The sequence below is a fragment of the Oncorhynchus mykiss genome, chromosome 8 (genome assembly GCF_057628025.1).
Source record: "Oncorhynchus mykiss isolate SJ-2025 chromosome 8, ASM5762802v1, whole genome shotgun sequence".
NCBI lineage: Eukaryota > Metazoa > Chordata > Actinopteri > Salmoniformes > Salmonidae > Oncorhynchus > Oncorhynchus mykiss.
In genome coordinates this window covers 27,841,201-27,855,999 of record NC_143029.1, presented here as the reverse complement: position 1 = coordinate 27,855,999, position 14,799 = coordinate 27,841,201, and the positions used below count along the sequence as shown (strand labels likewise).

The 14,799-nt window shown below is 44.5% G+C and overlaps 1 protein-coding gene across 19 annotated transcripts in view; it reads right to left on the bottom strand.

The window, feature by feature from the left end:
• Positions 1 to 111: 111 nt before the first annotated feature.
• syne2a (spectrin repeat containing, nuclear envelope 2a) overlaps positions 112 to 14,799 on the bottom strand; it is a 232,865-nt gene continuing 218,177 nt past the window's right edge. For 11 of the 19 annotated variants that reach the window (XM_090243070.1, XM_090243071.1, XM_090243076.1 and 8 more), the window contains 14 exons: positions 14,538 to 14,728; positions 13,393 to 13,543; positions 12,802 to 12,984; positions 12,303 to 12,440; positions 11,717 to 11,908; positions 11,235 to 11,523; positions 10,948 to 11,019; positions 8,432 to 8,574; positions 7,118 to 7,576; positions 6,278 to 6,478; positions 5,511 to 5,639; positions 4,211 to 4,411; positions 3,062 to 3,207; positions 112 to 2,472 (listed from right to left, as the gene is read on the bottom strand). In XM_090243070.1, the coding sequence (XP_090099196.1) occupies positions 2,262 to 2,472; positions 3,062 to 3,207; positions 4,211 to 4,411; positions 5,511 to 5,639; positions 6,278 to 6,478; positions 7,118 to 7,576; positions 8,432 to 8,574; positions 10,948 to 11,019; positions 11,235 to 11,523; positions 11,717 to 11,908; positions 12,303 to 12,440; positions 12,802 to 12,984; positions 13,393 to 13,543; positions 14,538 to 14,728 (2,706 nt within the window). In that variant the 3' untranslated portion in view covers positions 112 to 2,261. The remainder of the gene's footprint in view (positions 2,473 to 3,061; positions 3,208 to 4,210; positions 4,412 to 5,510; positions 5,640 to 6,277; positions 6,479 to 7,117; positions 7,577 to 8,431; positions 8,575 to 10,947; positions 11,020 to 11,234; positions 11,524 to 11,716; positions 11,909 to 12,302; positions 12,441 to 12,801; positions 12,985 to 13,392; positions 13,544 to 14,537; positions 14,729 to 14,799) is intronic. The other 8 variants (XM_090243079.1, XM_090243080.1, XM_090243086.1 and 5 more) reach the window with 3 other exon arrangements.

The window sequence follows — 14,799 nt, the reverse complement described above, 5'->3', positions numbered from 1 at the left end:
TGTTCTAAAGTGATCTAGGAAACAAATTCAGAGATGGTGTGTGTGTGCATCCTTAGCATCAAGCTAGACAATTACCATTTTCAACAGTCTCCACAGAATACACCCTTGGAGTTTTTGTTCAGTAAGACAAACAATGTTTATTGCCAGAGAAAAGGGGCATACATATACAGTTCATTGTTTGAGAGCCTAAATCATTTAGCACACCACCATCTTTAGGGCTTAAGTGTCCTACTCAACTGTACATTATGCAGCCATGGAAATGTCTTTTCGCAACAATGATTACTGAATTCATTTTTTTTTCTAATTTAAAGAGTAGATTTCTACTTTTAGAAATTGAAATGAAAACTGCTATTATTTATTTCTGCACCAATTTATAACAGTGTCTTGGTTACTACTGGTATCTACCCTACAGTCTGCCAATGTCTCATTATCGTGAAAGATATACTCTTCCGCTCTTCAAATTCTCCCCCTTACAAAATATTCAGTTTGACAGATGTGCTCTTGATTGGTTACACAGTATCGATGTGTGGAAAAGTGGCTCCATATTTCCAGGGAGTGCAGTATAGGAGAGGACAATAACAAAGACGTACAGTTTAACAACATGTCTTCCATAAAAAAAATTTAACAATCTGGTGTCAAAATGGCACCCATTCATGTTGGCTACCTCAATATACACTTTCTGATATATGATTTAACTGCTACGAATGCTTGTGCAGGTTCAGAGGTGAAGAACATCAAAATTATATTATTTGGAAATAATACAGTGCACATACTTCATACACACTGACCCAGGTCTCCAGACTAAAATGTTTCCTAGGTGTTTCACTGGTGCCACTAACTTCTTCAGCTGGTGACACCAGCCCATGATCTGGTGATAACACCCCCCCAATACAATTAGCAGGGTCACACAATAAAATACATTTCAGTCATCCTCTTATGTCATTCACAATGCATCATTAAGTGTAAGGGACTACTGAAATTGTTTTCAATAAACAAGTTATTACTTCTAACATGTCCAAGCAGGATTGCATGATTAAAAATATTTTGGTATGTGACCTAATCCAGTGGGTTGACAATTAGGCTATTTTTTTGTTGTATTTTACTGTCAAAATAGGGCTCTAGAATTTCCCGATTTCATTTTTTTTTTTTTTTTTTTTGTGAAATAGAGATGAATTTGGCTTTATCGTTATGTGCACTAATATTATATATAGGCCTAGTTTAATTGGTGCTATTTCACCACCGGAGGAAGTGGAAACTCCAAAACACATTAGCTAGATCGCTAACTCCAAACATAACACCTACTGCTAGTAGCCATGTATTAATCTAACAGTAAATGTAATGTCCTAAAAAAAACTGCAATGAGGTTTACTGCACTTGCAATGGCTGATGCAACATTTCACACTCTCTGTATTTCAAAGCCATATCAGATAATTATAAAATAGTGTGCTTTGAGCTCAATAATGATCGTTGAGAAAAAAAATGATACCTACAGAAAGCTGAGACTAGTTACTTCCAAAGTGTTGTTTTTTTAAATGTTATACAATCACGAGGGGGGAGAAGAGTGTGAGAGACTCATTATTGCAGCCGGTCCCAGCGAAACAGGCAGGCACAGAGGCAGGGCAGACACATTTATTTCAGGAATCATGAGGATAATGCACTTTACTCTTTAACAAATTCATTGGATTTATCCGCCTCCAAAAAATTGCACGTTTTGATTGAGGCGACCAGGTAGAATGTGCAGCTCACACCAGTGCGACCAACTAAACATTTCACTCGCACAGCCAAGTCAAAGGGTCGCAAAATTTGACCATTTGAATAGTAGACGCTTACAGAAGGCATTTTTGATGGAGTGCAGGTGACATTATTCTGAAAGAACATCAATATAAAGCTGTTGTGGACTGGATAGGTCCTACAACAGACTGCTACTTCAATACATGGCTTGAAGGGCAAATCATTATGATAGAAATCTTTACAAGCAGAACACAACCTCACAAAAACAAGTCTCCTTTGAAATACAGTACTTGCTAGTGACGTTAGCGGCAAGAGTTCCAAATGGGTGGATCACATGAATTGTTTGATAGAAATTGAACATCGGCATGGCTTTTAAGGGAATAAATTAATTATAAATTCAAATCTATAAATATAGATATTTAAAATACAATTTTGGGACCGTAACAATGTCCTCTCTCCAGCTCTTAAGCAGAGAGTATCGATGGGTTAGCTTTGGAAGCAGGCCACTCATGTCAGTGTGTGTGTTTGTATCAGGTGGGTGGTGGGCCATTGGTGTAGCGCAACATGGGGTAGAAGGAGCGGGCAAAGTTGTTGGACAGTGTGCAGCTGTGGTCGTTCTCAGCCAGGGGCACCAAGCAGGCCAGCACTAGGACCAGGAGGAGGAGGAGGTGTAGGGGGAAGGCGGCTCGTAGCACGCGGTAGAAGAAGGACCGAGGTGGGGTTGGGTCCCTCTTCTCCCCACTGGAGGTCCAAGACAAGGGACGAAGAACAGTACTTAGGCAAATCATCAGTTAAAACATACAGGAATCCTCCACAGACAACCTCCATAGACCATAACAACTGTTTCGGGATGAAGTTTTCCCCAGGTACGTATCTAGGATTAGTTTCCCCTCACCCAATCCTAACCTTAACTATTAGTGGGGGAAATGCAAATCTCACCAAAGATCAGTGTCTAGGGGCAACTTCAGCCTCCACGTAAAAAGTCTTGAGACCACTAACCTTTTATCATTACATCAAAGCAGGAATTCATTCAAAGGCGCGTTGCAGCGCTGCCCACTACATTACCGAGAAAGCGCCTTTTAAAGGCAATTAACACTTGAGCCGACATTCATGAATGGGATCTCTGAACATGGGGGGGAAAGAGCTTTTTAAAGGCACGTTGTCGGTAGTGCAGCACTGCAGTGCACCTTCAATTGGATTCCAGCCCAAGTGTCTATAATCATTTCAACATTGACAATAATCATTTCTATGTTTTATATTTTCTGTTATATACTGTATATTCTATTAAAGCATTTTTGAACTGAAGAAATTTTAACTATCTGGTCCGTACCTTCTGCCAGCTGAGGTTGGTGTGGTATTGGTGCTCTCCTCTTGACTGGCATTAGACGGGGACTGACTGCCCTCCGCCTGCCCTCTGCCCTCACTTTCAACTGCAGCTCGAGCCGCAGCCGGACCTGCAGATAGAGTCCCACAGTCCTGCAGCAAGGGCAGTAAACACGTCAGGTTGTTCATTTGAATGGTTAGAAAATTAAATAAAAGTCTCACACTCCTGGTTCCGATGCAATACAGTTAATAAATACCAATGTTTTGACAGCTTAACTGCTTTAATCAGGCTTTCAATGGGCTCATTTGGATGGAGCATGGTGCCAGCAACACGGTCGTGTTCATTAGGCACCAAATGTAAGAAAACAGACTGAAACAAGAAGGGACTACCTGGATTTGTCTATTAGGAAACGCTCATTTTGGTGTTCCATTGCAAAATGTCTTAAATCCATTTCCATTGCGTGCCCTAATGAACACGACTCAGGAATGTGGGTTGTGTCAAATTTGTTTTAAGACATCTTTGCAGTGTAAACACAAAGACTTGCGTTTCTTGCTGTATCTTTAAGTCCACATAGACTCCCCGTTTCAGTCTGTTTTCTTATGTTTCTTCTAAATGTGTTTCCAATTCTGTCTGGTAAACAATGTTCTTTGTGCATTTCTAGAACATTGTCAATATGTCATTTCTGAATCCATTCCTGGGGCACCTCCAGAAGGGGCATAGTTTTGTTCGAGCCAAGAACTAATACACCCGGTCCAACGAATCAATGGCTTGGTGATTGTTGGGCGAGATAAAAAATGTGCACCACCTTGTGGAGGTCCCTGGTGATTGGGATTGCATAATCCATAAACCGTGGAGTGCATTGTTGGGGTCAATTCAATTTCAAGTCATTCAAATCAGGAATGTAAACCAACAAAGGTTTGAGTTTACTTTCTGAGCTGTCTATATTGGAATGGAATCAACCACAAACCCTAGCAAAGTTTGTGGGGCAGGTTTAAATTCAATTCGATTGAAGTTAGGCAATTGAGGAAGTAAACTCAAAGTCCAATTCAATCATTGAGAAAAATTACTTTTATTTTAAATGATCTCAATAAACGAAAAAGGAGAAGCAATTTTTTTAAATGTTAAATTCAAATAACTTGGTGTGGGGTCTCCTACCAGGCGCTCCTGCACAATGCTGAGGTCGTGGGCCACCTGGCGGAGCAGCGTCCACAGTTTGTTGGCTGTCACGTGGAGCTTCTCCCGAGCCTCTACGCTCTCCTCCCCCACCCCCTCCTCCTCCGCTGGCTGCAGCTGGCCCCACAGACCCTGGAGCGAGCCCACCTGGCTCTGTCTCGCCCGCAACTCATTCTGCAGGCCCTGGAAAAAAGGACACACACACACAGACATCAGTCGAAGGGGAGCTTCCGAACCCGTGGAAAATTATCAATGTAAAAACTCATTGGCCAAACCATTGATAAGGGAATGTGCAACATTTACAATGAGTATACTAAACATTAATATTGAGTTGCAACTCCCCCCCCCCCCCCCCCCCTCCCCCTCCCCCACTCAGAACAGCCTCAATTCATGGGAATGGATTCTACAAGGTGTTGAAAGCGTTCCACAGGGATGCTAGCCCATGTTGACTCCAATGCTTCCCACAGTTGTATCAAGTTGGCTGGATGTCTTTTGGGTGGTGGTCCATTCTTGAAACACATGGGAAACTGTTGAGCGTGAAAAACCCAGCAGCATTGCAATTCCTGACACAAATCGGTGCACCTGGCACATACTACCATATCCCGTTCAAAGGCACTGAAATGTTTTGTCTTGCCCATTCACCCTCTGAATGGCACACATACACAATCCATGTCTCAAGGCTCAAAAATCCTTCTTTTACCTGTCTCCTCCCCTCCTCCATCTACACTGATTCAAGTGGATTTAACAAGTGACATTAATAATAATTAATTAATTTTTTTATTGTTTAGTCATTTAGCAGACACTCTTATCCAGAGCAACTTACAAGAGTAATTAAGGTTAAGTGCCTTGCTCAAGGGCACAGCAACAGAGCCTTGTCGGCTCTGGGATTCAAACCAGAAACCTTTCAGTTACTGGTCTAACGCTCTAACCACTAGGCTACCTGCCACCCATCTGCTCAGCCTACTCAGTGTATATTGCACTATCCGTTAGAACTTTCCATTTCCCCATTCTCTCTGACAAGTCATGTGTACTCCCTCCATTTTTCTCCCTCTATCTCCATAATTTTCCCCTCAAGTTCCCTTACTCTAACCACCCAAACCATCATCACCTCTTTTCTCTCCTAAACCACCCCTGCCCACTCCCATCGCCTCTACCACCCCACACCCCCCTTTCTCTTCCCTCTCCCTCCTCCCCCCTTATCCATCCTCCCCATTCTCCCTCCTCCAGCATTCTCCCTCCCTCTCCCCTTTCCCCTATGTCTCCTACCACTCCCCTCTCTCACAGTGAGTGTGTTGCGGTGCTCCAACAGCGTGCCTGGTGGCGTGTCCGGGTGGTGGATGTCGACGGCGTAGCGCCTGCTCTCGGCATGGGCCAGCCACAGCAGCAGGGAGTGCAGCGTCTCGTGGAACTCCTGCCGTGGGTTAGAGGAGAAAGGGCAAAGGTCAGGGACCTCAGGTCGGTGCATAGTAAGTAAGCCTTGGACAACTAATCCTGTCCAAACCAAAACTGCCCATAGGGGCATGAACCCATCTATTGATTCTGTATTGTGAGGCAGCTTGAACTACAAGTACACCCCATGGATAGGACGGTAGGTCGCCGCATTGGACGTCATAATAATAATAATTGAATTTTCTGCAGAGACACTCAAGAGACGTCAGATGACCTTACAACCAGGTATGGATCTATTTTTCTGGTCGCTAAAAATAACATTTTCCAATCAGCATACAACCAGACCATGACATCACAGAAGACATCAGAATGACTTAATTGCTACCAGTTTTACCATCTGGACAGGTTGGACATTTTTCTTCTGGCCCAGCAAAAGCACGCCTGATGAAGGGCAAGGGTTGTTGAATCAGGTGTGCTTTTGCTGGGCAATAACAAATATGTGCAACCTTGAGGAGCTATACCCCAGGAACCAAAATTGAGAAACAATTTACTCCCAGTGTGCAAAACCGGTTGAATTACGTATTTTCTAGGCAAAACTGGTTGACAATATGTCATTTCAAACAGTTTTACCCACTGTCCTGTAACTGTACAGTAACTGACCTGACAGCGCATGACAGTGGTACGCAGACTGTCCTGCCACTCCTCCAGGCCAGTGCAGGCCAGCATCCAGCCCTGGTTCATACTAGCCAGGCCCTCCCCTAGCTTCCGGGCCTCCGGACCGTCACACCCCACCAACTCGCGACTGCCCAGGTTAAGCGACAGCATGACAGCCTTGTAGTGAGCAAATACCTTCTGCATCTCCTGGAGTGAGAGAGAGCGAGAGTGAGAGAGAGCGCGCAATGTATAGTGTCGAAAATTATTGTACCAACTAAACCGCTGAGAAAAATATTTTCAGTTACCAAAAATATAGTATTTTCAGCTTTGAAGCTTAAAGTAAAAGAAGCTAAATCTAAACTTAAGAAGGGGAAGCATAGAAATAGAGCACATGGTATGGATCTATCAGACTTGCTTTCAATAAGAATTACAAATCTATAACTCACATTTGGTCGGGCCACGCACAAAGCTACATACTGGGCCTTTAAAGGGACAGGTAGAGGGGCAATCTGACTTAAACAACGACAAAGCAGATTGCCCCTTTAAAGAGAAGATTAAAGGGATAGTTGACTTCAAAATGTACATTTGTCCTATGTTTTTAAACCTCAAAAGTGGCTCTCCAGAGATAAGTCCACGTCCCAGGTCAGCTATCTGTTGTGTAGATCCAGCTATTACCCTATTATGCCTCAAACCAAAATTAATGGAAAAGATGAGCACTGTATGTAATTCATTTCCTTACCTTGAATGGAAAAGACAAGCAATGTATGGTTTCAATTTTTAAAAAGCCTTAGTCTCAGCTGTCCTAAAATGGACACTGTAGTACAGTATAATATTCAGAAGCCTTACCTTGAGTTGTTTGACCCTAGCCTCCATGTCTTGGATGCTGGTGGGGGTCTCAGGAACCTGCACTCTCTCCAGCTCTGGCGTTACCCACTCCAGCCAGGAAGTGATGTCACGCAGGTCAGAGGTCAACTGGCAAGGCTCCCGCAGGCCAGACAGCAGGTTGCTCCTGGCCTGAGCCTGCAGCAGCTCCCAGCGCTCGATCACCCCTGAGAACACAAATACGCCCACAGGCACACACGCACACATTTGTAACATATTTATTTGTGTATCGCAAATATTGCATGACGGCAGGTAAGAATGTTCACATGTTTCCTCCCCCAATGTGTGTGCGGTACCTGATTGTTTGTCAGCGGTCGTCAGGCCAGTGAGGCCCTGTTCCTCGGGCTGCTCCTCATCATCCAGGATCAGGGAGACCCTTTTGACACTTTTGATGCTACCACTGCACTCTGACATCAGACGCACCTGTAACGCAGACACACTGTTACAGCATGTAACACACACCAATGCGCATGCATGCACACAAGGACGAGACGGCATACAGAGAGGAGGTAGGCACTCTGACAGTGTGGTGCCAGGTAAACAACCTCTCCCTCAATGTCAGCAAAGCAAAGGAGCTGATTGTGGACTTCAGGAGGAACCAGGCTGGGCACGCCCCCATCCTCATCAACGGGGCCGCAGTGGAGATGGTCAATAACTTCCAGTTTCTCTGTGTTACACATCTCCGATGAGCTGAAATGGTCAAACCATGGTGAAGAAGGCACGACAGTGACTCTTCAACCTCGGGAGGCTGAAGAAAGGTCTGTTCCCGAGGGCCCTTGTTCGACAGGAGCACCATCGAGAGCATACCGTCGGGCTGCATCACAGCTTGGTGACTCCACCGCCGCTGACCGCAAGGCACGACAGAGGGTGGTACGCTCAGCCCAACGCATCATTGGGTGCACACTGCCTCCCCCTCTCAACAGAACATTTCCCACACCCCAATGGACATTTATATTTAGCATTGTCGCAGTTCTAAACTGTGTATTATTAATATGACATGTTTTATTGTTTCATTCATTCACTCGGCACTTAATCATTTCACTGTATACTGCAAATACATCTGTGACCCTGTGCAGGTGACTAAATAAAAATATATAATTGAATCTAATCACACACACAAACACTAGGTGTAGCCAGAGGGGGGCAGCAGAGCAGATTTATGTAGGAGTAAGGGGAAGTTGCCCCTAAATGGATTAGCATTTTCCCCACTAATGGGTATGGTTAAGATTGGGGAGGGGAAGCTGATCCTAGGATACATTTCAGCCCGGAGCGACTTACGTAGCCTTGTTTGAAGGGAGTGCTAGTGTGTGTAGGTGAGGGGTCCAGGCCGTCAGGAGAGTCCAGGTGGAGGGACTCCCTGTCCGGGTCGCCTGGTGAGCGCCAACTTGGAGATTCTGGTATGGCCATGGATCTGAGTGGAACTGAGAGGACCACAAACACACACAGGCATGCATGTACACGCACATGCAGACACACACATACACACACACACACACACACACACACACACACACACACACACACACACACACACACACCCCTGTTAGAGCCCGAGTTTACATTAATTACCACATTTTCCCTGCAGACCATTCTACTTCCAATGGGCATAGACGTAATTTCAATGACTAGTTTTGATTTACATGAGTTGTCAATTAATGTGAATTCTATGTGAAATCAACAAAAAATGTCACCATGTCATTAGATTTAGGTTTTAAAAAATATTTTTGCCAATCCAATCAGTTTCCCATGTTGATTCAACGTTATCACATTGATTGTTTGTTGTTGAAATGACGTTTAAAAAATGATTCAACCAGTTTTTGCCCAGTGGGCTTGCTCTGGTTATAAAGGAGATTTTCTGCCACCCAAATAATAATGCCATACAAGTATAAATCAAGCAGTGAAAGAATCCATGTGTGTGCATCTTTATTCCCATGCAGTATTTCAGGTGGTAGACAGTAGCAAAGGGAGGTTATGGCACAGCAGTGGGGTGAATTAGTGTAGTTGGATCTGGCAACACAGATGGGAGTGGTTTCACTGTATCTGGCAACCCTAAGTGGATTTTACGCTTAAAGCCTATTTACTATGCAGACAAGTCTCTAATTGAGGTGTAAGTAAAGGTAAGTAGCCTTGCCTGAGCCAGAATGACCCATGGGGCAGGAACCTATCTTCTGTTTCCTTAGCGTGAGGTAGTTTGATGTACAAGTACATCCCCTGATTTAACCAATCACATGTTTTGATTGGTATACTAACTGTGATTGGTCCCTTGAAATGTATAAAAAGACTGTTTTACTTCTACTTTACTTTTACTGTTTTACTTCTGTAAAAACCCTGACGAAGGCCAGAAGCCATAACACATTGCTTCTACATTTAGCAATAAAAATGATTTTTTATTTAACGCCATTGTCCTCCAGGTGTTGCTGAATCACCTCTCTACTTCAAATACATCCACTGGACAGGACGCTAGTCTGTCACAGGGCCTTACCCCCAATCTATTCCCTTAAGGCCAGGCACCACACGCTAATCCTTTTAATCATATCACAATCAACTTTTATTTTCTGGAACATATTACTACAATATGCAAATGAGGCGATTTATTATTAAATAGTGCATATTTGCATACAACGCAAATATATATTTTTCTAGACACTGGATTAAGTCAGCCTAAATATTTTTGTTTCATTTTGTTAAGACACTCCAGGACCGGACTTGGATAAATACTTCAATCTTTCTATCTGTAAAACACTAAAGACATTTTTCCAAATAAAATGTTAACTAGAATAAAACATTTACGGCATATCAACAATTCCCTCTGGGCAAGTCCCGAGAATATATCTAAGGATAACCACACACAATTTTGATATGGTCAAGCAGGTCCTTCTGACGCTGAGAAAATTAGTTGGTGTGTGGGAAGAGTCTGACTTTTGGGAAATGGCAGTTAAAGACAAGTACACTGAATTAAGACTACCAAATGCCAAAAGCCTATTTAGACCCAATCACCATCTCTTCAAAGTAAGTTACTAAATGTAGTCCAGTTTGTAACATTTTCTATGAAGTGGACTTTGAAATGATGTGTAATCCTATGTAGTGAGCTTTGAAATGATTGATGTATGTTCATTTTAAAGTTGTTCAAATTCATAAAAATGTTGAAGGTAATATGATAAACTAAAGAAAATATACAGTTTCATCAAGTTTTTTAAATGTTTATGTTTACTCTTTAAAAATACTAATATTAATGGACCAAAATACCCCAAAAATGTCTAAATTGACACAAAAATTCATTTCAGCATGTGGTGCCTGGCCTTAATGCTGAGTGTCCTGCAGAGACACATCGGGTTCAATTTTTTGAGTCTTCGGTATGACTCGATCAGGGATTGAACCCCCAACCTTCAAATCGAGAAAAAAACAACAATGCTGTGGCTTGGCTGGTCTAGCTGTAATGCTGCAGCCTCTGGCACACTTGTCAGCATACATTTGAATTTGGCCTACTGCTCTTTGACACAACTCCCTGTCATCCTCTCTCTATATATGTTAAATGAAATCAGAAAATATACATTTAAAAAAAATTACACTGAGCTAAGATGTAGCCTAGTGAAATTGTTAGTCAGCTTTAGCTTTTTTGTGAGCGGTGATCACACTTTATTGTGAGGACTCCTATAAGATAGTGTGTACTTTAGCAGTTTTGCATGAGGTTACTGTGGGGTTGCGTGAGGCATGCCCCAAGCCTAGCAGAACCCGCTTGTATATAGCCACCCAATGGCATCGGCATGGAAGAGGAAGACCATAGTGGTGCCTACCAGAGGGATCAGCTCCCAGTGATTGAGCCGTGGCTTTCACAAAGTCCTCTGGACTCTCTGTAACCTCCACCTCTGGAGAAGAGTAGAAGAGGGCCAAGTTGAGTGTGAGTGTGTGTGTGTGTGTGTGTGTGTGTGTGTGCGTGACTGTCACTGTGGCTGTGTGTGTACATGAATATACTGTATTCATAAATACCACAGCATTGTTGAATACTCATTACTGATTGTAAGACAGACACACATACACACTTTGTTGTCATCAGAGAGGAAACATGAACACTGTATTTTACCTGGCAGAGTACTGTAGTAGGTCCCGTCTTTCTTCTCAACCTCCTCCTCCTCGTGGGACGAAGATCCTCCTACGTCTCCCGTGTGGTCCCATTCCAGAGGGATGGAGTCGCACACGCTCACGGGTGTCTCCCGGCCCGAACACTCCAGGGGAGGGGCCAACAGGTGGGTGGGTGTGGCAGGGGCACTCCCCTGACTCTGGCTCCGCCCCAGCCAGGAACGGCCAATCAGCTCGCAGCTCCCCACCAGGGGCTTGTCCCCGCTGAAGAGCTCCGGTTCCTCCTTCAACACCTGGAGAGGAAGAGAGGAGATTGTGTCAGGAGCTAGTGGAAGCAGATCACCTTGCCATACACTTCCTGGCAGTAGGAGTACAACTCTTCTGTGTGTGTGTGTGTGTCTCTCTCTCTCTCTTTGTTGGGGTGTGTTTCTCTTTTTTGTGTGCGTGCCTGTACATCTGTGTGTATGTGTGTCCACACATACTAACCGGTGGCTGCGTGAGGCGCTGGTGGAAGCGGACCACCCTGCCAAACACCTCCTGACAGTAGGAGTGTAGCTCCTCTAGCTCGTCCTCGATGAGAGCGGCGTCCAGCGGAGAGCTCCTCTGGATCAGGCCCTCACCGAACACAATCAGCCCGTCGATGCGCTCCGTGTTGAGGGTGATCTCCCTCTGGAAGGACTGGAGGGGAGAAGGTCAGTTTGGCATATTCCCCACTAATAGTTGTGGTTGGGATTGGGGGAGGGGAAACTGATCCTAAATCTGTACCCATGGCTGGGAAACTTCACCCCGGAGCTAGAAAGGAGAGGCGAATGTGAGAGTGTTTGGTTGACTGTGTGCATGAGTGACTGTGTTAAAGCTGGCCATGGATGCGTGTGTGACATGTTTGCTCTCCTGCATCTGAGTGAGTTACTGTGGAAATCTGAGTTCACATGTGCAAGACAGTAACTGTGTGAATGCACATTCCTCCATGTGTGTGTGTGTCCACTAGTGAATATGCGTTCCTGAGCTTGTGCGTGTGTGTGTAATCCCTGTCTGCCCCACCTTCCCCCAATCCCACCCATTCCCCCCTTACGTTGAGCTGCTTCATCTTGTGCTGCGTGTCTGTCTCAGAAAAGTGCTCCACGTTGGTGAGCTGCAGGTCCATCTCCGTCAGCCACACCAGCAGGCTCTCCCTGGTCCCCTCAAACTCCTCTCTCTGGCCTGTAAAATGCTGCAGTGAGGAAGGGGAAAAGAGACTGTGAGTTTTTGTCTGTAAGAAAATAGTGCTTGATAGTGTGCACACCTAGAGTCAAGGTGCAGATAAAATTCAAGATTCACATGGGGGGTGGAAAACAGTCATAGCTCTGGCTCTTGATGTAAAAAATAAAATAAAATTGACGATTTGGCCATCTTGGCATTTCATTTTTTTTACAAGTCCCTTAAAAATAGGAAAAGCAATACGCCAATGATTTCTTAAGCTCTGATAGACAGTAAGGCCGATGTGTAAGCTAACTAAAGTAACACTGGCAAGCGCAGTGTGCATATTTTTTTATTTTCTTTAAAAAAAAAAAAAAGCATTCCTTCCTTATCACCTTTAGCCTGCGTAAGATGGCCGCCGTCCTCCTGTGCAGTGTATCCCAGCGGCAGTTGCCCTCATGGACCATAACCTTGATGCGGCTGGCGCCGTCTGTGCGGTTCTCCCGGGCCAGCCTGCGGTACTGGTTGTTGACCAGCTCCAGCTGGGTCACACGCTCCTGCACCTGCCTCTGGAAGCCCTGCGTAGGGTGGGGAGGGAGGGGATGTATGGTGGATGGGGGAGGTGTAGAGGGTATTCCGAGAGTGAGGGAGGGAGGATGAAAGGAAGCGAGGGAGGAAGATTATGAGGGAAGATAAAAGGAAGGATGGAGGGAAGGAGGAGGGAGAGAGGGTTGTGAATAACATTGATTGATGAATATTGGGGAAAGGATATGATTAAACCAACCATCCAGTAACCGAGCCATTGGTTAGTTAATAGAATACAATGAAAATCTCAGACAGTGTGTCCGCAATGGCAACCTATTCCCTGCAATTTGCACTACTTTTCATCAGAGCATTGGGTAAAAGTAGAGCACTAGGGTGCCATTTGGGAGGCAGAGGTGAACTTCACTGTCAGTTCCTATAGGGTCCTGACCCCCAAAACTGACCTCAAACTTCTTGAGCTCCTCCTTGGCGACTGTGTACGGAACGTTGTCAGAGTTGGGGTTGGCTGCCGTGCGTTCGGCCAACTTCAGCCAGTCCTCAAAGCACGAGTAGTCCTCCAGGAACTTACACCACAGCCTCCAGGTCTCCTCGATCCTATCATAGGGAAACATCAGTGTAGGATAAAGTTGCCCTGAGACGCTAATCTTGGGTCATGTTTTGCAATCCTCCCACTAATAGGCAAAGGAAAGATTCACCCATGTTGAATGTTATATTGTTTGCCTGCATCTCTGAGTGATGTTCTATCAATTCTCTGAGTGATTTTATGTTTTCATGTGTATCTGAGCTATTGCCGTTCGAGCAGGCGGACATTTGTCAGGTAGGACTAGCACTGCGATTAAACCGCTCTCACTACACTGGAAGTTAAAAGGAATATGACTTTAAGATCTCAAAAATATCTATCATACATGTCAGATTTAAATACTAGCTGATGCCATAACAGGTTGTCTTCTTTCGAATGAGCAATTGATTATAATTTAGCGATATTCCTACTTTGAGAAATGTATAATTTAGGGTCCACCACATTTCTCCTATTTGTCTGCCTCTTCAGTCCAGGGTGCATTGCATGGTGCCGCTGCGAGACACATCGATCTGCAGGTTGAACATGGTGAGGTTGAATTCTGCTTCACATGCTGACATTGAATTCAGTCTTATTGTGTGTCACTACATTTGCTAGTTAGCCAGACAGAGCTGCCACAGATTTCCACAACAAGTTTCACATGTTGCTACCAACCTTATTATAACGACAAAATTAAACATTTGTTAACAACATATATTGTTCTCACATATTAGTGTTATTTAACACTTTAAATTATAGGAATGAGTGGTTTTGGGTGGATATTTCCTTTAAGGTTAGGATAAGGGAAGGGGAAGCTGATCTTAACCCAGATGAAACTTCACTCTGGACCGCGAAACATCACCATCCATCACCATCCAAATGAACCCACAAACTTCATTCATCACTTTTAGTAACACTTTGTATAAGCCACCTGTTTGGTAATGCATTATAAATACATTATATATTTTGTGGGGATTGATTGATTGTGTGTGTGTATACACACACATGTGAGTGAGTGTGTGTGTGTCCTACCTGAGCCTCCTCTCCAGGGACATGGCACAGATGGCCTTCCAGCGCTGGTCTAGGCTGCAGGTGGTCTGCTGGATGGAGTCATTCTCGCCGTCGCCGCCACCACACGCATCCTGGTCGTGCAGCAGGATGTCGCACAGCCTCAAGACGGACGCCACGCTCTCCGTGTGCTGCTCGATGTCCCTCTGCAGCTCCTGTGGATGGAAACAAGGACAACCTTAGCGTAATGTGGACAGACAGATGGACAACGTTCGACACGGCTATT